The sequence below is a fragment of the Peromyscus maniculatus genome, chromosome 4 (assembly GCF_049852395.1).
Source record: "Peromyscus maniculatus bairdii isolate BWxNUB_F1_BW_parent chromosome 4, HU_Pman_BW_mat_3.1, whole genome shotgun sequence".
Taxonomy (NCBI): Eukaryota; Metazoa; Chordata; class Mammalia; order Rodentia; family Cricetidae; genus Peromyscus; species Peromyscus maniculatus.
Window position 1 is genome coordinate 45,963,760 of NC_134855.1, and position 24,191 is coordinate 45,987,950.

General features: G+C 44.4%; 1 protein-coding gene across 6 annotated transcripts in view; it reads right to left on the reverse strand.

Annotated features, from left to right (window-relative positions):
- The window catches only part of Stk39 (serine/threonine kinase 39), a 276,759-nt gene that overhangs the window by 157,552 nt on the left and 95,016 nt on the right, over positions 1-24,191 (reverse strand). For all 6 annotated transcript variants that reach the window (XM_076569598.1, XM_006972377.2, XM_076569595.1 and 3 more), the window contains exons 6-10: positions 11,409-11,518; positions 10,990-11,091; positions 8,649-8,782; positions 741-789; positions 569-634 (exon numbers count right to left, since the gene is read on the reverse strand). In XM_076569598.1, the coding sequence (XP_076425713.1) occupies positions 569-634; positions 741-789; positions 8,649-8,782; positions 10,990-11,091; positions 11,409-11,518 (461 nt within the window). The remainder of the gene's footprint in view (positions 1-568; positions 635-740; positions 790-8,648; positions 8,783-10,989; positions 11,092-11,408; positions 11,519-24,191) is intronic.

Sequence of the window (24,191 nt, forward strand, 5' to 3'; positions counted from 1 at the left end):
GTGCCTCCCTGGAGCCCACTGGCCGACCAGTCGAGAAGAGCCAGCTTCGGGTGCCGTGAAAGATCTGTCTCAAGAAAACCAGTGGAGAGAAACTGAGGAGAGAGCCTTGCCATCGTTCTCCAGCTCCACAAGCACATACACACTCGCGAATACTATTCCATACACACACCACATGCTTTTATTTCATCATCTCAAACTAGGCTTTAAAACTGACTATCACTCTTTTGGAAAGACCCAAAGGAAATTAATACAGCTATTTCATGTCTCCAGTATTTAAACCTTGCCAGCATTCATAGTGTCTAACCTCTTGGGGGGGGTCAAAAAAAATAAATAAAAGCTGCTGCATGCAAAACGGAAACCATGAGCGCTCCACGCTGTTTCCTCACCCAAACACGCAACAGCAACCTGAGGTAAACCAGAAAGAAGACGCATTGCCCGAGCGGTGATGATCGGATCATCTTTAAAGTGCAAGCCAGAGTGTGTGAGAACCTTCTTCTAGTTTCTTTATGGTTTTCATTTCTAACTGGGGTGATGATCCTTCACGGTGATGGCAGTGAATGGAGCTTACCTTCTTGGCTCTCTGGGCTATGTCTGGCGTTCTCGTCAGCAACTTCTCAATCAGGTACTCTCTATTCTGCAAAACAAATAACCCCAAAACAGTTTAACACCTAGTCAGATGCCGGAAAACTCACAGAAATTTCAAAACAGCAGATTGAGTTGGGGGGTTTTAAGCATGTTACCTTGGCTTTCTGGAAGAATTTGCATTTTAAAAGTTCTGCTGCTGTGGGCCTGAAAGATCAATAATAAATTAGAGTTGAAACAACCACCACATAATAAATATACTGCCTTGATGCTACAGCTTAACCTTAGAGCATTTCTGGAAGACTGACCTTAGGGTGAGCAAAACCAATAACGAAGTTAATCACAAGCTGGCACCAAATAAAGCAGTGTCTGTTTTCTAGATATTTCTAAATCCCTCTACTGCAAAGCACATCAGCTCTTGTGAGTTAATATTTAGGCACATCAATTTTCCAGCCTCCACTCTTATACTTCAGTGTGTCAACTTGGAAGATTCTGAAGGTTAGCAGACCAACCTCTGGGAGCTGAATTCCTATGTTTGTAAGAAGCCATACAACTACAATAGAACCCTGTTGTCAAAGGAACTCCACAGTCCGCCATGTTCTGTGAATCTCAAGGAGTAGCCATTACTGAAAAGGGCTCACAGAGAGATCTTATGTGCCACTCAGTCTCCATAGTATTGAAATGACTGCTTCAGTGAATACAGACCGCTGTTTTTCAAAAGAAAAAAAAAATCAAATGGCACGGTGATTAATAAAATGCAAATTCACGTAAAAGCATTTCTGGATCTACTTCCCTGTGGTATCATATAACTTGTAACTTATGCTGGATATCCCATAAACTCCAAGTTAGGTCCAGAAGGCTCAAAATGGTTTCATCACACATCTGAATGCTAGCAAGACTGCTCATAAAGTTACACATGCAGAAACATTTCAGACTGCAGATTTTGGACAGGGGACACGTAAGTGGTAGAGTCTGTAAATACTCCGAAGTTCAGAAGACTCTGAAATTCAAAATGCATTTTAGATCTGGCCTCCTCAAGCTGTGCTTTCACAGACACTGCCATGAACTCCTCAGTGCAGCCCCACAGAAGCGGCAACCATTAAAATGGCTAGTCCACTATTAGAGATGCTAAGTTTAACTGATTGGTTCCCAGGCTCCAAAGCTCAGCATCGGAAGTTCTGCTTTCCCCACTACCAATAGCCAGTGTCCTGTTGAGTGATGTCTTGGCACTGTATGGGTATCCTGTTGCTGCAAACCTTCCCCTGTGGTTTACCATCTTGGACTTAAATGTTTCATGGGAAGTAGCTGAACATTGATTTCCTACTTTTAGCATTCTTTCTATGTTCAACTGACAATCGTCCATAAAGAATAGCTTCCTTTGTCAATAATTCCTTAATTAGGAATCCATTTCACATCAGCTTTCTCTATCTGTATCTATAAAAGAGGGGGAAAAGAGGGGAAAGCTGCCCTAATGCCCATCCGTGTAAGCTGGAGATGAAGGTCAATGGAAGAGCACTTGCCAAACATCCGAAAGGCTAAGTCTTACATTAAGAAAAGGAAAGACGGGAGGTGGGAGGGGAAGGAAGGAGGGAGGGGGAGGGAGGAGGGGCAGAGGGAGGGTAGGTTGTCAGATAATCTGCTGGCTGATGAGTCCCTCATCTTCCAAGAGGAAACAGCAGGAGAGAAAGGAAAGTGCTCTAGATCAAAACAGACTTAAAACTATAAAGTCCAGTGCAGCTCGCTGCCCTGGAGTGAACACCGGGTTTGAAAGAAAGTAGTAAAAAATCACAAAAGACATTTAGAAATAGATCTGCAAATTCACGACATAGAAGACACCTGTAAAAACAGCACTCATGTTCTGAGTGTGGGAAAACACCATCACTATGTGGAAGCACGCATGACCTTCAGAAGGAACATGCAGTGTTTCTTTCGAATAATTCAGTAAATAAAATGTGCACATACAGAGGATGGGAGATGCTAATAACGATTGGACGGGTGAGACTGAAGTAAACCTGGGGCTATTGCTCACATTTTCTTATGCTTTTACATTTTTATAACAGTACATTGAAAGGGAGAAGAAAGCATCATGGGACATTACGATTCTCAAAAGCTAGCTAGAGTACAAAGAGAATTATAATGAGGTGAGGGTATGAGTTTAGACATTTTCCTTGTGTCTAAAATGATAGGAAGCTATGGAACTGAGAGGCTTCACCAAGGCGCCTACTGAGTCCAAGCTCCAGAAGAATTGGAGAATTTCAGCAAACATATGTGTGTGCCACCTACCTAAGTCTACAGACCCATAAACTGTATTTCTGTGCAAGGAAGATTTTTATTCTCATTGTTACCACTTCCTTCAAATCGGTGATGGCGCACGCCTTTAATCCCAGCACTCAGGAGGCAGAGCCAGGTGGATATCTGTGAGTTCAAGGCCAGCCTGGGTTACAAAGTGAGTTCCAGGAAAGGCTCCAAAGCTACACAGAGAAACCCTGTCTCAAAAAACCAAAAAAAAAAAAAAAGAATATTAGGTACCCTCAAAGAAGTCCAAGGCATACATCTAATGCATCTACTACAACAGTTGATAATTGATAACTGCTTTGAGTAAATAAGGGTCTAAATGACAGGAGGGCCATATACCTTGGTATTAATGCATTAAATGCACGAGTTCACATCTTGTTCAAAAACCAAAGCACCTGGAGTTGAAAAAGGACCTAGCCATTTTGCATGATGCATCGGTTCCTGTTTTGCTGAATGTTCGTCTTGCTCATCAGCCTGTGTTACCAATCCTCAGAGGAGCAGGCTCCTGAAAACAACTAAATCAAGCTCTGTGATCCGAAATTATCCAAGGCTGTCTCCATCAATCTTAAACACTTTTGCCTTCAACTATGATGGTGCTCTCATGTGTCTCTTCTTCGCTCATGACAGAGCATACCCTGCTCTTCTTGAAAATGATTCTTCAAAATGTTTCATGACCAACTAGGCCACCTTGCACCTAAGTTAAGAAACGACTTTGATGTCAACATCTTTTGGAACTTTCTCCCAGCATCTATGAGAAGAATTCATCACTTCCAACTTGGTGCTCGGGAATTGCGCTTTCCCACTCTCCTGTCTTTATCTCAATCTGTGATCCCTCTCTGGTAGCTCCACTTTATCGTGTTATGAGCCCTTCTGAGGCAAAGAGCCTGTAGATTTCATTTTTATATTCGCTCGCCCAGCACAGACCGGCAAACTCCCATATCTCAATTTCACACCCCAGCAGGAAGTGAAAGTGATGCTGGTAAACACTGGCGCTGGGACTGTCACTCCCGTGGCTAAGTTTAGCCAGCACTGAAGCATCTGCTGGACACAGGGAGGAGGAGAGGGAAACGCAATAAAAACGGGGCTCACGCTAGCAAGACCAAGAGTGGGGACAGCACAGGTGCCGAGGTGGGGAGCCAGAACGATTTTCCTTTTTCTCAGCGACCCCCTCACTCTCCCTCTGCATGGCAAAGGTCAGATGTTAAGCGAAGGTAGAGAGAAGGCTGTGGAATGCTGGGCTGACCTTGAGAAACGGGACTGGAAAAATTCTTCCCCTTCCAGAGAAAGGTCATTTCTATGACAACCAAAAGATGCAAAGGGGAAAAGCATATTGCAGAGAAAAAAACCTTTTCTCTCCACTCCTCTCCATCCTTATCCTTCACAAACCATAAGGTGTGGGGGGGAAACGGCTTTAAAAGCCCACATTCTTCTTTAGGTTTGTTTTGTTTTGTTTGGGGGGGTTGTTTTTAATAGGCACTCTAATTCAATATAGTGAACAATTCAACAGCGGGTCACTGGGTCCTTTTGCACTGAAGTCAGCTCAAGTGTTCACAGCTTTGGGGTAAAACCCCACGTGTGCCAAGTTACCTCCACGGGAAAGAAGGGGAAAGGGGTCCTAAAGAAATGAGGAAGATGAAGAAAGGATGAGACCAGCAGAGGTGCCTGGCGCCCGTCTGAACTTAGCTTTGCATGCCTGGTTATTTATTTACTGTCATTTTATGCAACAGAAACCACCGCTATGTACTTACTGTGGAGCCATCAACCCTGCCTATCTTTCAGCTGAGTTCTACTGGAGCAGGGGATCTTCCCGGTCACCTCTCACATGCCTGCTGACCACCGCCCAGCAATGAAACAGGTAATAGAAATAGAAACACTGTTTCACAAGAAATGCTCAAGTGCCAGTACCTGAACTAGTCCAGGCTGTCAATGATGACAGAATCTGAAGTCCTTAAAAAATGATACAGTATTCTGCAAGTACCAATGTTCTCAAAAGAAAACCCGCTCAGTGGATTCATCTGATATATATGGATGGACCGAAGTCCACTGAGACTTAAAATGAATCTCAAAGGCTTCGGGATGAGTATTACCCAGTTTAAACAGCTCTAACAGCATGCTTTAATAAATTCTAAGAGCTTACTGACCTCAGGAAGAACTGTTTTGCACAGCTCTCCCTCCCTTGGTAAAGTGATATTCCAGTCTAACTCATCGCTGACACACTCATCTGTGCAACATCTACCCGCTTAGTGCTCAAAGTGAATGCTCGCTCTTCTTATAGGTTGCCACCGTTGGGAAATCGGTAATCGGTAAGATCAAGGCTCATTTTATTAGGAAATAGCAAGACATTCTGCTATGCAAATACAGGCAACTCTGTCGGAGCTAATGCAAAGCGTGAACCCCCCCACGGGGGATGGGGCTCCTACATGTCAGGTCGATGTCGCCAGGGAAGCACAGGGCCTGGCATGCGAGCGCAGGAGTGACTCTGTCCTGGGTATTCTGCCACTGTGTCTGTCCCTGGCTGCTTCAGTCTCCTCACAGCGCTAGAGCTTGGGTGCCTACAAACTGTGCTGAGATTACAGGGAGAGGAGTTACATTCAGACAACACATATATACAAAGATTATCCAAGTTTTCCTTCAACTCCTTATCCCACTGGAATCTGCTTTCTCTTCCTGAAATTCTCTTCAGAGGATTGAAATCACCTCCAAACTGCAAACTCCCATGAGTCTCCAGATATAGAGATGAGTGCACAAGTCCTTCTAAAGTTTTGAATTTGTTGTGTAAGTCTGTGGTGATATCGTGTTCCCCAAAATATTGTGCAACCTAATACACTTATCTGGGGTCAGAGAACAGAACAGCCACTAGATATGAAGGCCAGAAAATGGTGGCACACACGCCTTTAATCCTAGCATTCCAGAGGCAGAGATTCTTCTGGATCTCTGTGAGTTCAAAGCCACACTCGAATCAGCCAGGCGTGGTGACAAGAGCCTTTAATCCCAGTACCAACCATAGAGGCCTGGAGGTCTGTATAGACAGGCAGTGATGAGGAAGTCATGTGGCTGGGCTGAGAGCCAATGAGAAGGCAGGAAGCAGAAAGGTATATAAGGCATGAGGACCAGGAACTAAAGGTGGTTAAGCTTTTAGGCTTTTGAGCAGCAGTTCAGCTGAGATTCATTCCGGATGAGGGCACAGAGGCTTCCAGTCTGAGGAAACAGGATCAGCTGAGGAATTGGTGAGGTGAGGTTCTGATCTTCCAGCATTCACCCCAATAACTGGCACCAGGTTTGTTTTTATTAATAAGACCTTTTAAGATTCGTGCTATCTAAGTCAACCAAAGTATACAGTGTAATAGTGCTAAAAACTTAAACAGACAGAGCACCAGCATACTGCCATTAGTCTGTAAGACCTCAGCAATTCTCCCTGCCAGGGTGGAGGCAAATGATGAATGCCAGTCTCTATTTCCAGAGCTCTGAAGCAGGCCCCAGGCCCGCCGCTGCCTGCCTCGAGTGCCATTTCCCTGCATCCTCAGAGCAATCCTTTGATTGCTAGACCCATCATACAGACAAAGAAATTAAGTCACAAGAATGAGGATGAAATAGAGCTAGGAATCCCATCCAGTGTTGAAAAAACAGCAGGAAGAGAATGGAAAGGGGGTAAAAAAAAAAATACTGGAAAATCTTAAACAGCATGAACAGAGCAGAAGGGCAGATGGGACTAACATCACTCTGGAACAGTCATTGCTTCAGAAGTCCGTCATGGGCACAGAGGCTCGTTTGTATATTTCACACTGCATGTGTTTTTAATTACATGTTATATAAAAATAGATTCCACAGTATACTGCTCCCCGTCCTCACAATCCCCGATGACTTTTCACGTGTTTGGTTTTGCTTTTCCCAAACTCCTCACATACATCTTCCATGTCCATGTCTTTTCGGTAGAAAAGCGAGCCGCTGGAGAAGTGGGTGGGGAACGATCAGTCTGCAACTCTTCTAACAGAACAGCTGCAGTTATGATGACGACCACAAAGTAATAGGGAAAGCACTTGGAGGGCCTTCAACTACTCACACAGGCCGGCCAGCGCAGAGCGAGTGCTCTGCGGGAAAGGCTTCATGCACAGAGGAATACGTCAGGGTGTGGCTGCCTCCTCACGGACCTGTCTCTGCATCCCCTCCCTCTGTCACTGTTTCACGGACACACACATAGGGGGAATCTGGTGTCAGAACCCACACAGAGAATAAAACCTGGAAAAGCCTTTTAGTTTATTAAGAAACAAAAAGGGTCAGTTAAACACGCTGCACATAAATCTAAATTATTTTTGACCAGCTCACAAACCTGTCACTAACGGCACTAACAACTCTACCCTAAGGAATGGGTTTTTCTGAGTTGTGTGACATTACTCATCGCAGCCACTAGATGGATCTCAACTTGTTCCAGAATCCCAAAGATTGTCAGTGAAGTCCCAGAACTAACCAGAAACACAAAGACAGCTCTCCCCGGGTGTGGGTGAGAGCTCTACCAATTCTCTGTAATGACAAAATCTGCCTTGTGATAATAACACTAGATACAGTGGAAGGGGAAGCAGATGCTGAAGAACAAAATTAAAATCTAAGGGCATTCTCACCAAAAGGAGGGTGGAAAAGTAACCCCAGGGAAAGATCAGGAGCAGATGGGGGAGTGGGGAGGGATAATCACTATAAATCAAACATAACAACAAGAGAAATGTCAAGCACGGCCTGTAGGTATTGTTTGCAAAAAAAAATAATTTAAAGATTTGCAATAGCAAATAGTCACAAAATATATATATATATATATATATATATATATATATATATATATATATATATATATAACTGTGCCTAAGCCAAAGAAGCATGGCCTAACTCAGAGTAATACTATTTAAAAAAAAGTTAAAAACTATAATAAGTTGCATAAAGAATTTACCACTAGAATACCACAATGCCTTCTAACAATAGGGTTCCATCCCTGAATGGGAGACTTCCAGAAGAAGTTATTATTTTTCTTTAAGCTAAGTAGAAAACCAGTGTTTGGTGAACTATGATATACAGAGGACTTTCTAGGTCTGTTGGGGAAATGGCATACACAGCCAGGTCTCTTACAAGGAGCAAGGATTGTCTGTGATTTGCATCACTGAAATTCTCCTTTAAGTGATAAAGGACTCAGTGTTCCATTGTCCATGCCAGGGTATTTCAAAGTCTCAGGATATAAAAGGAAGAAAGAGATTTAAAAGAAAAAAAAAAAGAGCTGTATCAATACAGGGCAGTAACATAAGAACATGGAGGAAACATTAAGTTAATTTAAAGCCTGCTTCCGTTTACATGATTAATCTTTCTAGGTAAGCTTTTCCCTGCTGATAGTCTTTTAAACAGCCCACACAACTTGTTCTGCAACTAAAAGGAAGCTCATGCAAAATTCACTAACCCGGGCTGGTTCAGACTGGAGCTAGCCGGATGTTGGGATCCTGAAAGGTCAGCTCAACCTACAGCATGCAGGATATTAGCTCAGCATCCCTCATCGCTATCAATGCCTTCTGATTTCTGCTTTGTTCCTTTTCTTTGGTGAGAGTTGCCTACACCTAGCAAGCAAGATCAATTCTTCCCTCTCCTCCCCCCTTGTCCTACACTAGCTTCTCTCCCCACAGACTGTATTTCCCTAACAGCAACCAGGGGCCAGAGTAAGGCATCCTTTTCACATCCACAAGCACAGCTTGGTCAGGACTCAAACCAGGTCATTAGGTCCCGAAGTGGGTCCAACATACCTTTTGGAAGGATCTTTCTGAAGACACAGTGAAAGTAACTTTCTGAAGGACTTGCCATATTTTTTCATCATTTCTTTATCCTCTACTCCAGTTTCTAAAGTGGGTGGGTCATTTTGCAAAGTCAGCATCAGCACCTGCAGCCAAAGAAAGGAGACAGTCTCTGTTGGGTATGAGTGACAACGGAATGGTCAGCTTTTTCTGTCACAAAAGCATCCAAGTCCTTCCTTGACTGGGTTACCAGCATGCTTGTCCCATAATTAATGGTCCTAAACTTGAGTTACTGAAAGGATCCATCTGTCTTTGCAAATCTGCCCACGCACTCCTGAACCTTGGATATTCTCATCGACAGAACTTGGGAAATGTGCTCTATGTGTTAAGAATGGTCTCTCAAAGCCACAGGGAAAGACTTCTGGGAAGTGGCTCTCACAGGACCTCAGGGAACACTTGCTACAGTGCAGGCTGGTTGGGAAAGAGCCCTGGTTGGGAGGGAAAAGGACATTCAAGTGTGAAGGCCATTCATAAGTACAGAACCCGCTGTACTCAGGGCTGCTGAAACATATTAGCAACCCTAAAAATAAAACCCCAGTATCCCTGGAGGTAACATGATTTTTCTCTTAAAGAGAAAACAATATGAGAACATTGTTAAAGGGGCTTGGTGAAAATTCAAAGACTAAGATACTGATGATGGTCATGACAGAATCAGGAGTTACCAAAGACTATATATAATCCTATCAAAAGCCTGTGCCACATGGCAAGGGGCAAAGCAAACTACAGTTTCAAATAAAAAGGAACTAATTCAACTCCTCCACACTGGGAGAATTATTTACTGTAAAAGCAAGCAGAGCGAGTACATCGCATACTATTGACCTACAAATTGAATAAGCCTCCTCAATGCATAAATCAGCCCTAATTTATGCCGATTCTACGCATGTCAAGACTCCTTTCAAACACTTTGAGACATGTGAATAGAGGAATGATAAAAGTAACTGTTGCTGTTGGAGTACAACAGCCCAGAGGAGAGTGTGGGTTACCGTGAACTCCTGAAAAAGTCCTGGAGGACTTCAAGCTGGGACCAACAACGGCCTCTCTAGAATCAGGTGGAAAAAGTAAATGGAAACAGGGAGGCAAAGAAACATAAATAGAAAAAGATAAATATGAAAAAAAAAACAGATAAAAGAAACTTCTCTGAATTACTCTAGTATTTTTTCCATAAAATCTCTTCTATGGTTAATACTTGTTTCAAATTTTCCACTACAAAAAAAAGTCAGAGAGATAGAGATGTGCATATAGGCATTAAGTATATCATTGACATCTTAACTGTATTAAACATTTATGCAAAAGCAGAACATGTAGGGGTGTGGCTCAGCAGCACTGTATGCTCAGAACAGGTGAAGTCCTGGGCACAATCGTAAAAAAACAATTTAAAAGAAAAATAAGAAATTAACACCACTAAAACATTAGCAGAGACTATTTGTGGGTAGTGAAATCATGGGTGATTATTCCCCCTTGCTCTTCTTATTTGTACTTCCAAGTTTTCTACAATAAGAAAGTACATTTGGGAGGCCGAGGCTGGAAACAACCAGGGCATCAAATGGAACCTCACATTCCCTGAGCAAGTGCTCTGTCCCTGAGCTCTCCCCGTGGCCCAGCTTAAACCAGTATAACTGGGGAACCTTTCTGCCCTCAGATTTTAATTCTGATAGGTTCTCTAAAAATTAAAATATGAAAAACAAAACAAGCACAGACTAGAGTTTTGATGAAATGTCTTCATCATTTCCACTGAACAACTGCAGCCTCAGAACAAAATCTGGCTGGGGGAATTCAAAATGCTGTTACCATCTCAGAGGTTGAGCAGATAGAAAAATAACAAAAACCTGAAAATAGTACCCAAAGTATATGTTGCTTCAAAACACTGTGACTCACTCACATCAGATGAGCCACAACACCACACTCTGTGAGCAGGCTGAAAATGGTATAGACTATCTTTATTTATAAAGAAGAAGAAGAAGAAAAAAAAGGGGGGGGCGGGCATCCTGAAATCCATCTGCAAATATAACAGCCCTCTAATACAGTCTTAGATTTTGTTGGGAGACCTGAGATTGTCCTGCTCTTTCAGAGTCAGTAGTCAAAACTACGGATCTGTTCAACTCTGTACTCAGTCACAAAGCAGGCCACCGCACCACCTCTGTTAATTTGGGGCATGAGAACATGAGTCAGCCTTCAACTTGGCTGCATTCCTCCACTAACTCCCACAAGTCTAAGAGGAAAATAAGCATGTTCAAGAGAACCAGAGAACCCATGCACCCCCATCGCAGTTCCAAGTCACCCCAGCAGTCATTACTTTCATTGGAGGGTATTTGTGATAGGGCGCGGCTCCAGTCGCTAGTTCAATGGCAGTTATTCCGAAACTCCACATGTCAGCCTTGAAGTCATAGCCTCTGACCTAAGAGGAAAAAGATCAAGAAAAAACACTCACGATGATGTAGCAGGCTTGCTGCACATCACTACATTCATTATTAGGTCAAATATCCAAAGTTAAACATAGAGAAATTTCAATGGAATTTGCTAAGGGCTCACTAGCAATCCGGAATTGAAATCTAAGTTGTGTGATATATTCTACTGTGGTGACTGACTGAAAAGAAATGTTATATCTACAGTACATTAGACTTGTGCTATGTTAGATTAATTAGACATACACTATGTAGATATATCCATGATATATATTACTGTACTATAATAATCAAGGCAACATTTTTTTACCTGTTCCATGACTTCAGGAGCCATCCAACATGGGGTACCAACAAATGTTTTTCTCACTTTATTCCGTGTAACATCACCCCCTGTTGCTAAGAATGCACTTACTCCGAAATCTGGAAAGAAAAAAAAAATCAACGTTATTTTATGTTCTGTATGGCGTATAAATTCTGATCTCCATCCCATCTCTCCCTGAGGGATCTTAGGATGTTGACAAATAGCTGCAAACACGCGTGTTCATGAAATAAGCCAGGGTTTTCCTGTCATCTGCCATCAGCTATCATCTATACTGCAGAAATGCTGTTGGGGGTAATGGGCCAGCCTGTTCCCCATACTTGCTTTCTACTAAAAAGGTACCAAAAGTCACTGCTATTTTTAAAAATACAATACCATTGAAAGCATAAACACATTTCAAAAGCCCTGAATATAAAATATCTTGGCTTTCATCTAAGTTTTTTTTTGTTAATCACTAACAAGAATACAACTGGAAAAAGTAAGAGTAGAATGTAATAGAGTTATTTTTATATTTTTGTTGTGATTTTCCTAGTCCATTTAATTCCAAGTATCAATGTCCAAAAGTTAATTTTTTTAAAGAAAAAAAAAAAAGAATCCACTCCATATCGTGTCCTAGACTAAGCAGTATATACTAATACCTTGAGCAAAATCATAAAAGCAAACCCACATACAAATTACACAAAACTCAAAGCAGGCCTCGTTTTGCCCTTCCTTATGCAACGACCACACAAAGGAAAGGCTGAGTCAGCAAAGAGTGGGTCTTTCCCAGGGTTTGCTTCCTGGATCACTTTCGTAAGTGTGGATGGAATGGTATGTAGAATTAAAATAATCTCTCACTTTATTCCATTGATTACTGTGTGTGGACATGAGTGGATGTGTCTTCGTACATTCATGCATGTGCATGCACATGAGTGTATCAATGTAGGGTATGGTGTGCTTGTGGAGATCGGAGGACGATTTCCAGGAGTTGGCTCTCTCTCCACCAACTGAGGCTCTGTCTCTCTCGCTGTGTCTGCGGTGCTGCTGCCTAAGGCAGGCTAGCTGGCTCACCAAGGTGCGGGGTTTTCTCCACCTCCCACTCCGCCATGGGCTCACTGGGATTACTACTGACACACGCTAGCATATCAGGCTCTTATACATGAGTTCGAGGGATCGAATTCAGGTCCTTCAGGCTTGTGTGGCAAGCACTTCTACCCACTGATCCATCTCACTGGCCAGAAACACAATACTCCTCCTAATACTCATCATCTACTAGGAATTCGGTACGTGAGCTTAATTTGGTATACTCCACATGCATATAGACAAATATGCAAAACTAATTTCCATAATGGACAGTGCTGAACAGCTACTGCTTATTACTGCACACATCCTCGTTTATATGTTTGCATGTAGAGTAAAAGTAGTTTATGAATTAAAGAACCTGCTGCTCTGGACTAAGCTACTTCTTGGTAACAGCCATGACAAGTATCCCCTGGAGAGTGAAATAGTAGACAGAAAGGTCAGGGTGCACTGGTGTGTGCCTTTAATCTCAACACTTGGGAGGCAAAGGCCACCCAGGGCTACATAGCAAGTCCCAGGCCAGCCAGGGTTACATAGGAAGACCTTGCCTTCCCAAAAGCAGGGAGGTTAGCCAACAGACAGCACAATGTAGGATACTACGCAGAATGATTGTTGCAATACTGCTCTGGTATCATTCCCTTTTGATGGTCCCCTTTGTTGACTGTCGGGAGGCACGCAGTTACAAAGAACATCCGCCAGCACAAAGCGACACCCAAAGCATATGGGGGTCTGCTTTAGATCTGCAGCGCAGCTACGCACAGGTGTGATTTAGTAGCCCTGCGACTGGTCCCGCAAGTGGAAATATGCTGACTTTGTTTACAGTTAAACATATTCAACTCCCAACAGGACATCAGTTACAAGTAAAGGAAATGGAAACGGAAAGACGGCATCTCTGGTCCGCATGCTCCTTGCATGTTAGTATCAAACAAAGGTTTTATTTGAAAATGCCATACAATTGCATTCGCATGTGTGGCTCCTGCTCTGAAATTCTTTGAATGTCTGTACTGCAGGAGCTCGCAGAGGAGTCACGTGAACTGTCACGTGACTACTACCCATGGCTAGAGGCTGTGACTATTCTAAGGCTTTTAAAAATATAAATTTCAGTTTTATTTGTATTTCCCAAATGAAAGTTGAAGAAAGAAATCAACATTCTATTTTTATTAAAATGATCTTACAATATGATAACATTAAATAAATATATAATATCTATAAATAATGACGTGTACAAAGTCCACTTTGAGGGAAAATTAAATTCTTACACTGAAGGCGCTTAAAAGATGTGAGCCAACTAAACTATAGCTATTACTTTTCAATTCCTCAAAATTCTACCTGCTTACAGGATACATTTGAAAAGCTGGAAAAACAGCTGAGAAAGATACATAGTAGCAATTAAACATTGATAATGTATCTTCCATGAATCACATGAGTCACATACTTATTCACAGCCTCAGCTCAGAACATCTACTTTAAAGTCAGAAACAGATGGCTAAATGTCTTTAGAGCTCAGGAAAAAAAAAATTCCAGAAGCAGAAAACACCCATGCCAACATCCACTCTCCATTACAACTGCAGAATAGTTACGTTTTGCTTCCATGTATGGCTAATATGTACACAGACCATTTTATCTGTTCTGAGGAACAGAGCCTTTGACAAAAGAACATAGTGTACTTATGCAAACAGGAGCACCGGTATACTCTGTTCCGTTCAGACAGTATTCATGTGACAGTGAGAACAAATGTGGGGGGCGGGGAGTGGGAAGCCAGGTTTTCCTAGGGGCACCTGCATACAACTGAAGGGGCTGGGTCAGAAATCATGCACATCTTTCTGGCAACAAAGAATCAAATGCTACACACGAATTCAGCCGGTCCACCTTTGTGCCTCTGTAGGACATGGGTAAAAGCCACTATAGGGGAAAAGGCAGAAAGCACTATCATCTTAGTAAGGAAAGGCTCCCAAATCTTCTGAATCCATTTGCTCCTTCCTTTGTCCACAGTCAGGCCCTCAGTTTAAGCCATTACTTCTTGCTAAGGGTCCTGCGGCAGCCTCCTGAATCCCCCATCTCCTGTTTCCCCTAAGATCCAGGCTTAAGCAAGGAAAGAGGTTTCCCTAGTCGCGGGCCCAAGGCCTCCTTAAAAGCCCGTTAAAGAGACTCTTTCCCCTTAGGATGAAGTCAAACCCCTTTTAGCCTAACACGTGAACATCAGCCCCTTCCTCTCCGGCACCATCGGTCACTGCTCCCAGATCTAACTAGAACCTCCTGCCTCACCAAAGCGTTTCTGCTGATCTCAGTAGCTCCTAGCATTCCCAGAGCTGCCTCCACATGTGATGCTTGTAGTTCACATACAGGGTCTCCCTCCACAGCTCTACTGCAGGCAGAAACAGCAAAGGGCATTCTAGGAGTCCTTAGTGACAGAGGCATCCCTGGCATCTTGATCCTTGGCGATTCCTTTGATCTATGTTCATCAAGCCTGCCTATTCTGTCAAGCATCATTTGTGTGACTTGATCATCATTTGGTCATCCTCCTAGATGGATATATAACGAGAAAGCCTTGAAGAGGATCTGCAGCATTGGAGCTATCTGACTTTGAGACTATCATACACTAAGAGACAGACGGTAGATCGCACGATGTGTGACTCATAACCTTCCTGGACCTCTGTTTTCTTACCAGATTTCTCATTTGGGCCTAGTTTTCTGTTGCTTTCATTGTAGAGCTCTATCCTTCTTTCCCTTCCCATATGTAAATTTTCCTTAGGGTGAATGACAGACAGCTTACTGGTCTCACCTTTTAACAAATAACGTTCAGTGGGCCGTGGGGGAGGGTCAGCATCTGCATCCTTCAGTAGCAGACATGGAGTATGAGTGAGAAAGATCTGCTTATGGATATTAAGATATTACCATCTCAGGAGGAAAGGACCTGAAATAATACACAGCAGCACAATGTGTCTGTGCAGGAGAACACACGAGCGATAACTGTCACCATAGGACAATATCTAAAACGGGCCCTGGACCCGGCCTTGGAAGTGAGGTGAGGAGCTGGACAAGCAAGCTAATGGGAAGCCAATCCCAGACAATGGCACAGTGTGGGCAAAGCCCAAGCTCAGAGCCAAGAAGGAAAAACTGTCTGACAGCTTCGAAGGGTGGGAAAGTCAAGTATCTACAGGGGTGGCAAGAAAACAGCAAGGAGACCAGGTCCTGAGAACCACAGTCCCTGAGACTGGACAGCTGGTGCTCAGCCTTGGTGCTAGGAGGGCTGAGTCCTACAGGGAGCTCTGGCGCTCACTCTCAGCAACCTCCCACCCAGGGCTCCAGCAAGCTTCTGCCACTCAGCTAGAGGAGACGGAAACAGACCTGCTGGGCTCATTTCCCAGAGAAAACAAACACCAGTGTCTTTAAGGAAACGCTTCTTTGTTGTTTTCACTGTTGGCAACAAATGCACCGATTTAAAAAAAGACAGCAAAACAATGGGAAGAGCGATCTCGCCTTTCTGATTTAGTCTGCAAAGCTGGTCTGCCAGTGATGCTGTTATAACGTCTAAAATCGACAGGACAGTGTGATATTCGACTTGTAATACCATAGCCTGGGGGGTCAGCTGGCCTTCTAATGAAGACCCGGGAGGGATCCTGGGAGCCCGTGGTGATCAGAGGCCACTACAAACATTCCTATTCTCTATATCAAAGTTTAGAAAAGTACGAGTCAGGTCAAATGTCAGGGATGTATGATCAGGACGAACAAGTGACCTGTCCGGAAACCTGATGGATGCTGGAAAACAGCTTTTACCGGTGACAATGGAGGGGTTCAGCACAGAAAAGCTGTTAAAGCATTTGAGCTTTTCTTCACCTTGAAAGAAAGAAAAAAAAAAAAGATCCCAGTCTGGCCATATGCAGACTCACACCCCAGTATTCCTGTGTAGATCTGGCTTACTGATGCCAAGTACAAGGCAAGACCTGCCTGTGGATTCTTGGTGTGCCTGCCACAAGAGAACTTCTCATCCACCTACGAGGGATCAAGACCAGGGATTTCCCTAAGCTGACAGGACAGAGTGGGAGAACCATCTAGGGGCTTGCTTGCTAATGAATGGCAGAATTAGACTGAACATCGGTTTCATTAAGAGTCAGGAAGGACTCTGTGACGTCACCAGCCCTTGCCACCACCAGAACTCTCCACGGTGCCGGTGGCAGTCTAAAAAGGACATCTACCGGGTGGGCTGGAGAGGTGGCTCAGTCGGCAACAGTACTTGTCATCAATCGGTCTGTGACATGTAAAAATATTTACATATTTAATATATATATAGGTACACACACACACACACACACACACACACACACACGGGAACCTTTGTATGGAAAACATTCAGAGCTTTCTAAAGATTATTCACAATGTATAAGACAACATCAAACTTTCAGTATCCTGAAGAGGCTAGCTGAAGGGAGGGTGGTCCTTGAGAGGTCTTAGCTACCAGCAGCCTTTGTTACCAGAGGCAAAAGTTTTGCAAAAGCTGAGTGAGAAGGTTGAAGGGACCAAGCTCAGGGAAGGCAACTTGCAACTGGTCCAATTAGCAATGGGGACCAAGGTGGCTGTCTCTAGAGAAGAAATATTGTAAAGTCCCATGCAAAGCTGCTTAGGAGAGGAGAAGGGCTGGGAGCCGGGCAGACACAGCTGTAACCTAGCAGCGCCATCAAGAGGACCACTCTGTGAAAAGACACTATGATGATTTAGTGGACACGGGAATTGAAGAGGGAGGAATAAAAAGATTCACGTCTTGTCAACAAACACAGTTGCTGAGGGTCTGAAATAAAATCGCAGTCTTCCTAAAAGAGAGCTAATTAGCCCCCGACAAAATTCAAAATGGAATATGGCAGGGGTTAATCTTTTGCTTTAATTAAAATTTAAAATTTAAATTGAAAAAGTCCTAAGCTTCCCCAGAGTAAAGATCAAGTTGTGATTTACACAACTCAGAAAAAGTAGTTTGAGGTTCTCTAGTCAATATTAATGTCACCAAAACCAATCTCTTTATAATTTAACTTGAATCCTGGTGGGGGTGGTTGGTTGGTTGATTGGTTGGTTGGTTGGTTGATTGGTTGGTTGGTTGGTTGGTTGATTGGTTGGTTGGTTGGTTAGTTGGTTGGTTGGTTGGTTGGTTGGTTGCTGTTTTTTTCCCACTTCCCTCAACCCCTTTATGAGAGGCTCTCAAACCGCAATGTACTTGTACATACCTAGTAATATCATCAGCCCCACCGGTATCTTGGCTTCCCTGAGCCCCATGGGTTCCTTAAAATGACAGACGTCCAACAGGAATATAAAGGACCCTGTGGCTTTAATTACTACTATGCAAACTGAACGGCAATAGATAGGAAAACCAATGCTCAATGTTCTCAGTTCTGTTCGGCACCAACTGTAGAGTATGTTTTTTTTAACAATGTAGCCCATGTTTCTTGGGCTGTTCAGACCAGGGTGCTTGTCAGTGTATCCTGGGTGAGATGCTATCAGTACTGGTGGACCCCGTTCCTACTCAGTACCCAACAGGGTGGAAGCCCTGGGCCTAGACACCATGGGCTTGCAGAGTCATGCTTCAGACACAACTGACTTTCCAGGGACACCAGACGTGAGGAAATAGATGAGCGACCTTTGCATGAGCCAAAAAAAAAAAAAGAATATAAGCAACACATGATACTATGATACTTTGGGGCCCGTTTACCCCCTACTTCTTGGAGATGGAAGGAAAGCAGGACCAGGGAGAGCCATGGCTTCCCAAGTACAGTGCCAGGTGTACCTTTTCCAAGCAAGTGCAGTCCAGCCTACATACTGCACAAAGATTGTTCTTCGGAAAGTATAGCAATGCCCTTGGAACTGTGATCAACCCCCTCCCTGACCGGCACCCCACATTTGGCACTGAAGAACAAGGAAGCTCCTCCCAGGGCAGAAGTCAGCACGCCCGTGGAGCCCCTGGCTTCCTGTATTACTCTTCCCAATGTCAGCTTACCCAAGTGTCACAAAAGCCAGCCACGTGCCATCGGCTTCTGTAACTGACCAAGTAACCGTTTCTGTTTTACTTTTGTAAGGCGTGCTTAACCCTGGTTTCTGTCCACCAGTTTATTTTTGCTTATGAATTTGAATCACAGCAACTTCTCCCTTTCCCTGGAGCCCTGCCATCACCAAATGTCATCAAGGCCTCTGAGCACTGAGAGCCACATCTAGGGGGAAACCCGAGGGCCCACGGCCTCCTTCCTGTCAGCTGGAAAAGCTGCAACTGAAGAACAGAGATGAGCCTGGGACAGCACTTCCTCGAAGGAAGGCAGAAGGGACGCTTTTAGGGTCCAAGTGAGCACCATACCTCTGGGTTCCGGAACCCTGCTCAGAAGGCGGCAGCACCACTCACTCGGGGCCAGGAGCAGAATTCAAGGCTAAGGGACTAGAGCCAAGATGTGGCAAGACCTGGGACAGCAGCCACGTACACTTACAGGGCCGGTTTCCTTCTAGAAAGGGTACCCTGTGCTTAGGACGGTTTTCCCTCTACAATGGCCGTGGCTTTTCAGCACACCCACTAAAAGGAGCCTACCTGACTGGAGAGTTTAGAATAGACCAAGTTCCTGGCACCACTCATCCTGTGACACACTGCTCCCCTTCTACACCTCTCCTGCTCCACCACAACCTGGACTGTTGCTATCCCTCAGGGGACAGATCCAAGTAGATCTAAGCCAACCAGTGATGGGTTCCTCGGCGCCAGTGAATGGCGCCTTAGCCTGTGAGATCTGAGGGAAGAATACAGTGCAAATTCTTGTGGGAAAGTCTGCACCTAAATGGGCTCCTCGGCTCCCCAAACTCCTCTTCCCTTGCAAGATGCAATGCAGGGAGCAACAGCAGCCCAGAGAGACAGGCACACTCCAGCACACAGCAGACACAAAAAGGAAACAGGAAAGAGTCGTGACCTTCACGATGCCCCGAAGCAACTGTGAAACAGTGGGCCAAAGATTCCTGGCTATGGGAGATAGTCACATGTCTTCCATACTTAATCTCCCACTAGATGACGACTCTATGGTTTGTACCCAAAGGCTTAACTCTTATAGTCTCCTGTCTTCCTTCAACCCAACCATGTGCATTGGCATACTTCCTGACTGCTGAGAGTTAACCATTACATCAAAGACCAAAGTTGTTGCAATCCCCAAAAGGATTTGGTAAAAATCAGAAAGAAAACAGTTTAGTACCCGTTGCAATTTTTGATTATAAAACAGCGCCAGTATTAGCACAGCTTTTAATGCCAGGGGCATAAATCAAAATGAGTAATTGCAGAAGTGTCTCCAGGGGGATGGAGCACATACTGAAAGCAAAGTCTAACTTTTGGTTGCTATTTGGAGCAATAATTCCACAGCCTTTACAGCACGACACCCTTCTAGGAAATGGAAAAGAGAGCCAGCCTCAAAACTCCAGTAATCCACAGACTGAAAGGAGCAGTGTGACCTGCGAGTATCTCGGAGATGCAGGGCCTCGGGCCCTAGGCTGGAACCACTGGATCAGAATCTGCACTATCGTAAGATGCCGGCTGACTCCATGCACACCGAAGCTGAAATTGCCTAGCCAATCACTGTGCCTGGACAACCCCAACACACAGCAGCTCCTCAGCTTCCCTCTTTACCTCTCAGCTGAAGAGAAGCACAGTCACGAGAAGAGAATGCTCGAAAAAGTATAAATGTACGTAAGGCCACGTATTTTGTGGTGTGGTAATGCCAAGGGTGATGTAAATATAAATGACATGTGAAAGTGAACTGCCTAACTCAGTGACTTTCAACTATGACCAGTGTGTCCTGAAGGCCAAGCAGTCACCCCTCTACAGAGGATCCAGAATCCTTTTAAGTACATGAAAATAATTTATAATCACACTCTCATTAACTGTCCGTCATTAACAGCTGCCCAAGGGAGAGGCCGTGGTCCAGGGAGAGAAGCTGTGGTGACTGTATTTTATGCACAGACGTTTACAGCCCTGATCATTTCCCTCCTCCCCCACCCCCCCCACCCCCGCTCATGAATATGCTGCTGAACTAAGGGTAAAACTGGCATCTTATCAAAGCAATAACCCTGAGTGCACTCATCTCTTAAAAGAGTAGATAAGCATGTTAGCAACTGATCTACAGTTGGTCATCAAATGTTTATATACCACCTGCCCTGCTCCAGAGAGACTGGTAGCGTGTGGGGTTTGGGAAAATACCAGACTCTTCTAACAACCTCATTCAGTGCTACCCTCTGACCTTTGCCTCACACCAGGCTCCAGTCTTTCATTTTGCTTCTTCCTCCTGACAATCAAAGGGTGCTCACTGATCTGGGTCTGGCTTTACTGGCCGAGGCCCCCCACCCCCGGTATAGTGTCTGAAGTATTCACAGGCCAAAAACATGATCCTGTGGAATTTCCTGAGTCTGGGCCCTGGAGGGTCACTTGTCAGCTGCTCTGGACAAATGCATGTTCCCCATCAATGAATGAGAGAGGAGCAGTTCTAACTGTCTTTGAAACATCAGACAATGACAATTTTACAAGCTTTTCTGGCAGCAAATTAAGGAAAGAAACTAGATGACATCTATCTTCATTCCCTAAAGGAAGATTTTCACATCTGAAAAACAGAGGAAATGAGAGGCAAGCCTACAGGTACTTAGGGCATCATCTGGGTTGGTTCTCAACATTGCCATCAACTGGTTCCCCTCTAACATGGCTGGGAAACTGGAGTCCGAGGCCAGCTATGCTGAAGGGCCAGGCAGGAGTCAGTTTTCTCCAGTCCAATGATACACTAATCAATGGTCAACTGTCTATTAGACACGACACTCACTGTAAACAAAGGGGGGAAAAGTGTCCCAGAGAACAGAAGGGCTAATATAAGGACACTCTGACAATAGTAAGCACAGCGAGAAACTAGGCTTATTAATCCATCCTCCATGCCCAAAACCATCCTCTGATTTGCTCGCTTTAGAATAGGACCAGGAATGTCTTTAGTGCTTACAGTTAGTGAGGAGCCACTCAGACGCTTTGATACAAGATAGGTCCTTGGAGATCATGTTGTCAACCCTCCAGCTGAAGGAACTGATCCATGGAGCAGCTGAACTGTCAGAAAGTAGCAAGTTCCAGTTCCTAGGGGAGGTCGTGGTGGGGGCTCGATGGTGAGCACTGCAAGGGCAGTCTGAGGAGATCTGAGAGCAGCCTGCTTATATGACCTTCTCAACGGCTAGACTTCCGCACGCAAGTCTACAACTGCTCAGCAGCCTTCAGCTCCCTCACCTGTGAAGCCTACTCCACTGGGCTGTCAGCACAGCTTGAAGGTAAATATATGAGACAAGTACCATCCCCAAAGCCGGAGTCACGTTTCTGAAGTCCCCAGGGTCCGCAGCTGGCCAAATCCAAAAGGACAGGCGTATGCATCTTAGATCAAATATTAATACTTCTAAATTTCCAATGCAACATTTATACACCCGCAGGTGATCTTTTTCAGGCAAATCTCTACTGAACTGCTCCATTATCAGAAGTGTCTATGAAACCACAACAGCTTGTCTGTACACTTGAAAGAGACAGCCCCTATGGGAAATGTGAAAATAACTCCAGTTGCCACAAGTAGTCAAGAAACAACTGACATCATTTCCACAAAGTTCTAAGAAGGATTAACTGAGGACAACAAAACCATCAAAGAATCTGCAGGATTTCAAATCTGCGATAAGGAAAATTTCATATTTAGAACAATTAACTATTAAGAGCATCCATTAGACTATGTTGCTCAGTGTTTTTTAATTTGTATTTGCTATTTATCAAGCTCTCACTCAGTACCACTAACCAGGTAGCCTACCAGAGCCTGAGGTTCAATGCAAATCTTGTCTCAAAATAACAAGATGGGAAAATACAGAGGAAGACATCCAACATGGACCACTTGCCTCCCTGAGACCACACACAGGCAAGCACACACACACAAACCCATGGGCACACACACGCATAAACCATAGCAAAAAAAATTAGTAAGACAGAGGGCAACTAAGGAAGATACTTGAAGCTGGCCTCTGGTTTCCACCCCCATGTACATACATAAACATCCTGCCTGTAACATGAACAAACACATACAACCACACATGTAAACACATGTACATAGACTGTCCTGTGTCCTGCCTATTTCACCTCCACTGTATGTTTGACGACAATTATACTTCCATTGCTTGCCATCCCCTCAGCTCAGAGGACTGTGTGTAAATGCCTGTTTAATGTATGTCAACTAGTCATTGAAGATACACTGAACCCACGCATCTAATGTTCACTTCTTGCCAGGGGCAGAACAGAGTGTAACAAACGAAAAACTGGAAAATGAATGAAAAAATAATGTACCAATGGACCCAACTTACTCTTCCGGTCTAATACTCTGGCTTTGCCCAGATCTCTGCAGTCTTTTGATAATATATGAAACCTAATGGTGATAAAAGTCCTAGAAAGAAGGAAGGGAGGGAGGGAGGGAGGAGGGAGGGAGGGAGGGAGGGAGGGAGGGAGGGAGGGAGGGAAAGAGGGCAGCAAGGGAGAGAGGGAAGGAGTCCCATCCAGTTCCCTGGTGCTCAGCTCTGCCCACCGTGTAGTTCAGTGTGCACAGCTGAGGAAGGCCCCCAGCAGCAGAGCAGAGCGGCTCTTCTTTGCTGGGTTCACCGAGAAAGCTTCCCCGAGTTATCACCCAAGCAAATGCTGGCAGCTGCTAAGGGTGGAGGCTGCTTACAGTCTCTCCCAGGAGACCCTTCCGGGCACTATACAGGTGGGATAAAAAGACGGGTTTCCAGAATTGATCATGTCCTTGGCTCCTGCTAGAGATTTCAAGTATTACCTTCTATCAAAATCCCCCAAATCAAGAAATCACATCAACTTACTGTCCTTATTCGCTTAACCCGCGCCCCCCCAAAAAAAAAGAACTGGTCTGTGAGATTTTTCTCATAATTAATCAAATTTTAATACAGTTTACATAATTATAAACTACCTCTGAATCTGAAAACAAGTATTGCGGTTGACTACAAAGCAACTTACATCCATCCAATATTCTAATTCATCTATGCATCTATTTTCTAGGTATACCAAGGTCCCATGTGTTCGTTCTCTGCTTCACTTTTCTCTGAGTTCATTCGCGTTTAGTTGATAGTCGCTCACAGCAAAGCATACTCAAGAACAGAGGTGAAGCAGTTTTTTTCATTAAGAAACTATCTTTGGTGAGGTGCACTGGCCCATCAGCTACAGTCCTTATACTTAGGAGGGGGAAGCAAGATTATGAGTTCAAGGACAGCTGGGCAACACATGAGAGCCTGTCTCTAAATCAAACACCTGCTTTCAGCTGTAGGGGAAAACGCAATGTGTATGTGCCTAGATATCTTGAACACTCTCACCTCTGCCCTGGGAAGTTGATGCATAGGCTTACTCAGTTGTCACACCTGCTCTGCCTCCTGCCTGAACCCTGTCACCAGCAGCTCACTGACTTGCATGAGACAAGGCATCTAGCGTGTCTCCTCCTGATCAGAGCGCATCCACCACAACTTCCTGAACCCCTTCCTCCTGTCAGGTGCTCTGAGGTGACGTAGAGATGAACAACGGAGTTTCTGTCATTGGGAGTTCCCTGGTTTGGAGGGAGGGAGGAAAACAAGGGACCCAATTTCCACACAGAACCATGAGCTAGACAGAGTAAGTTAGGCTGTGAGGAGAGCACGAGCATGTTCAGACCTCTTAGGGGC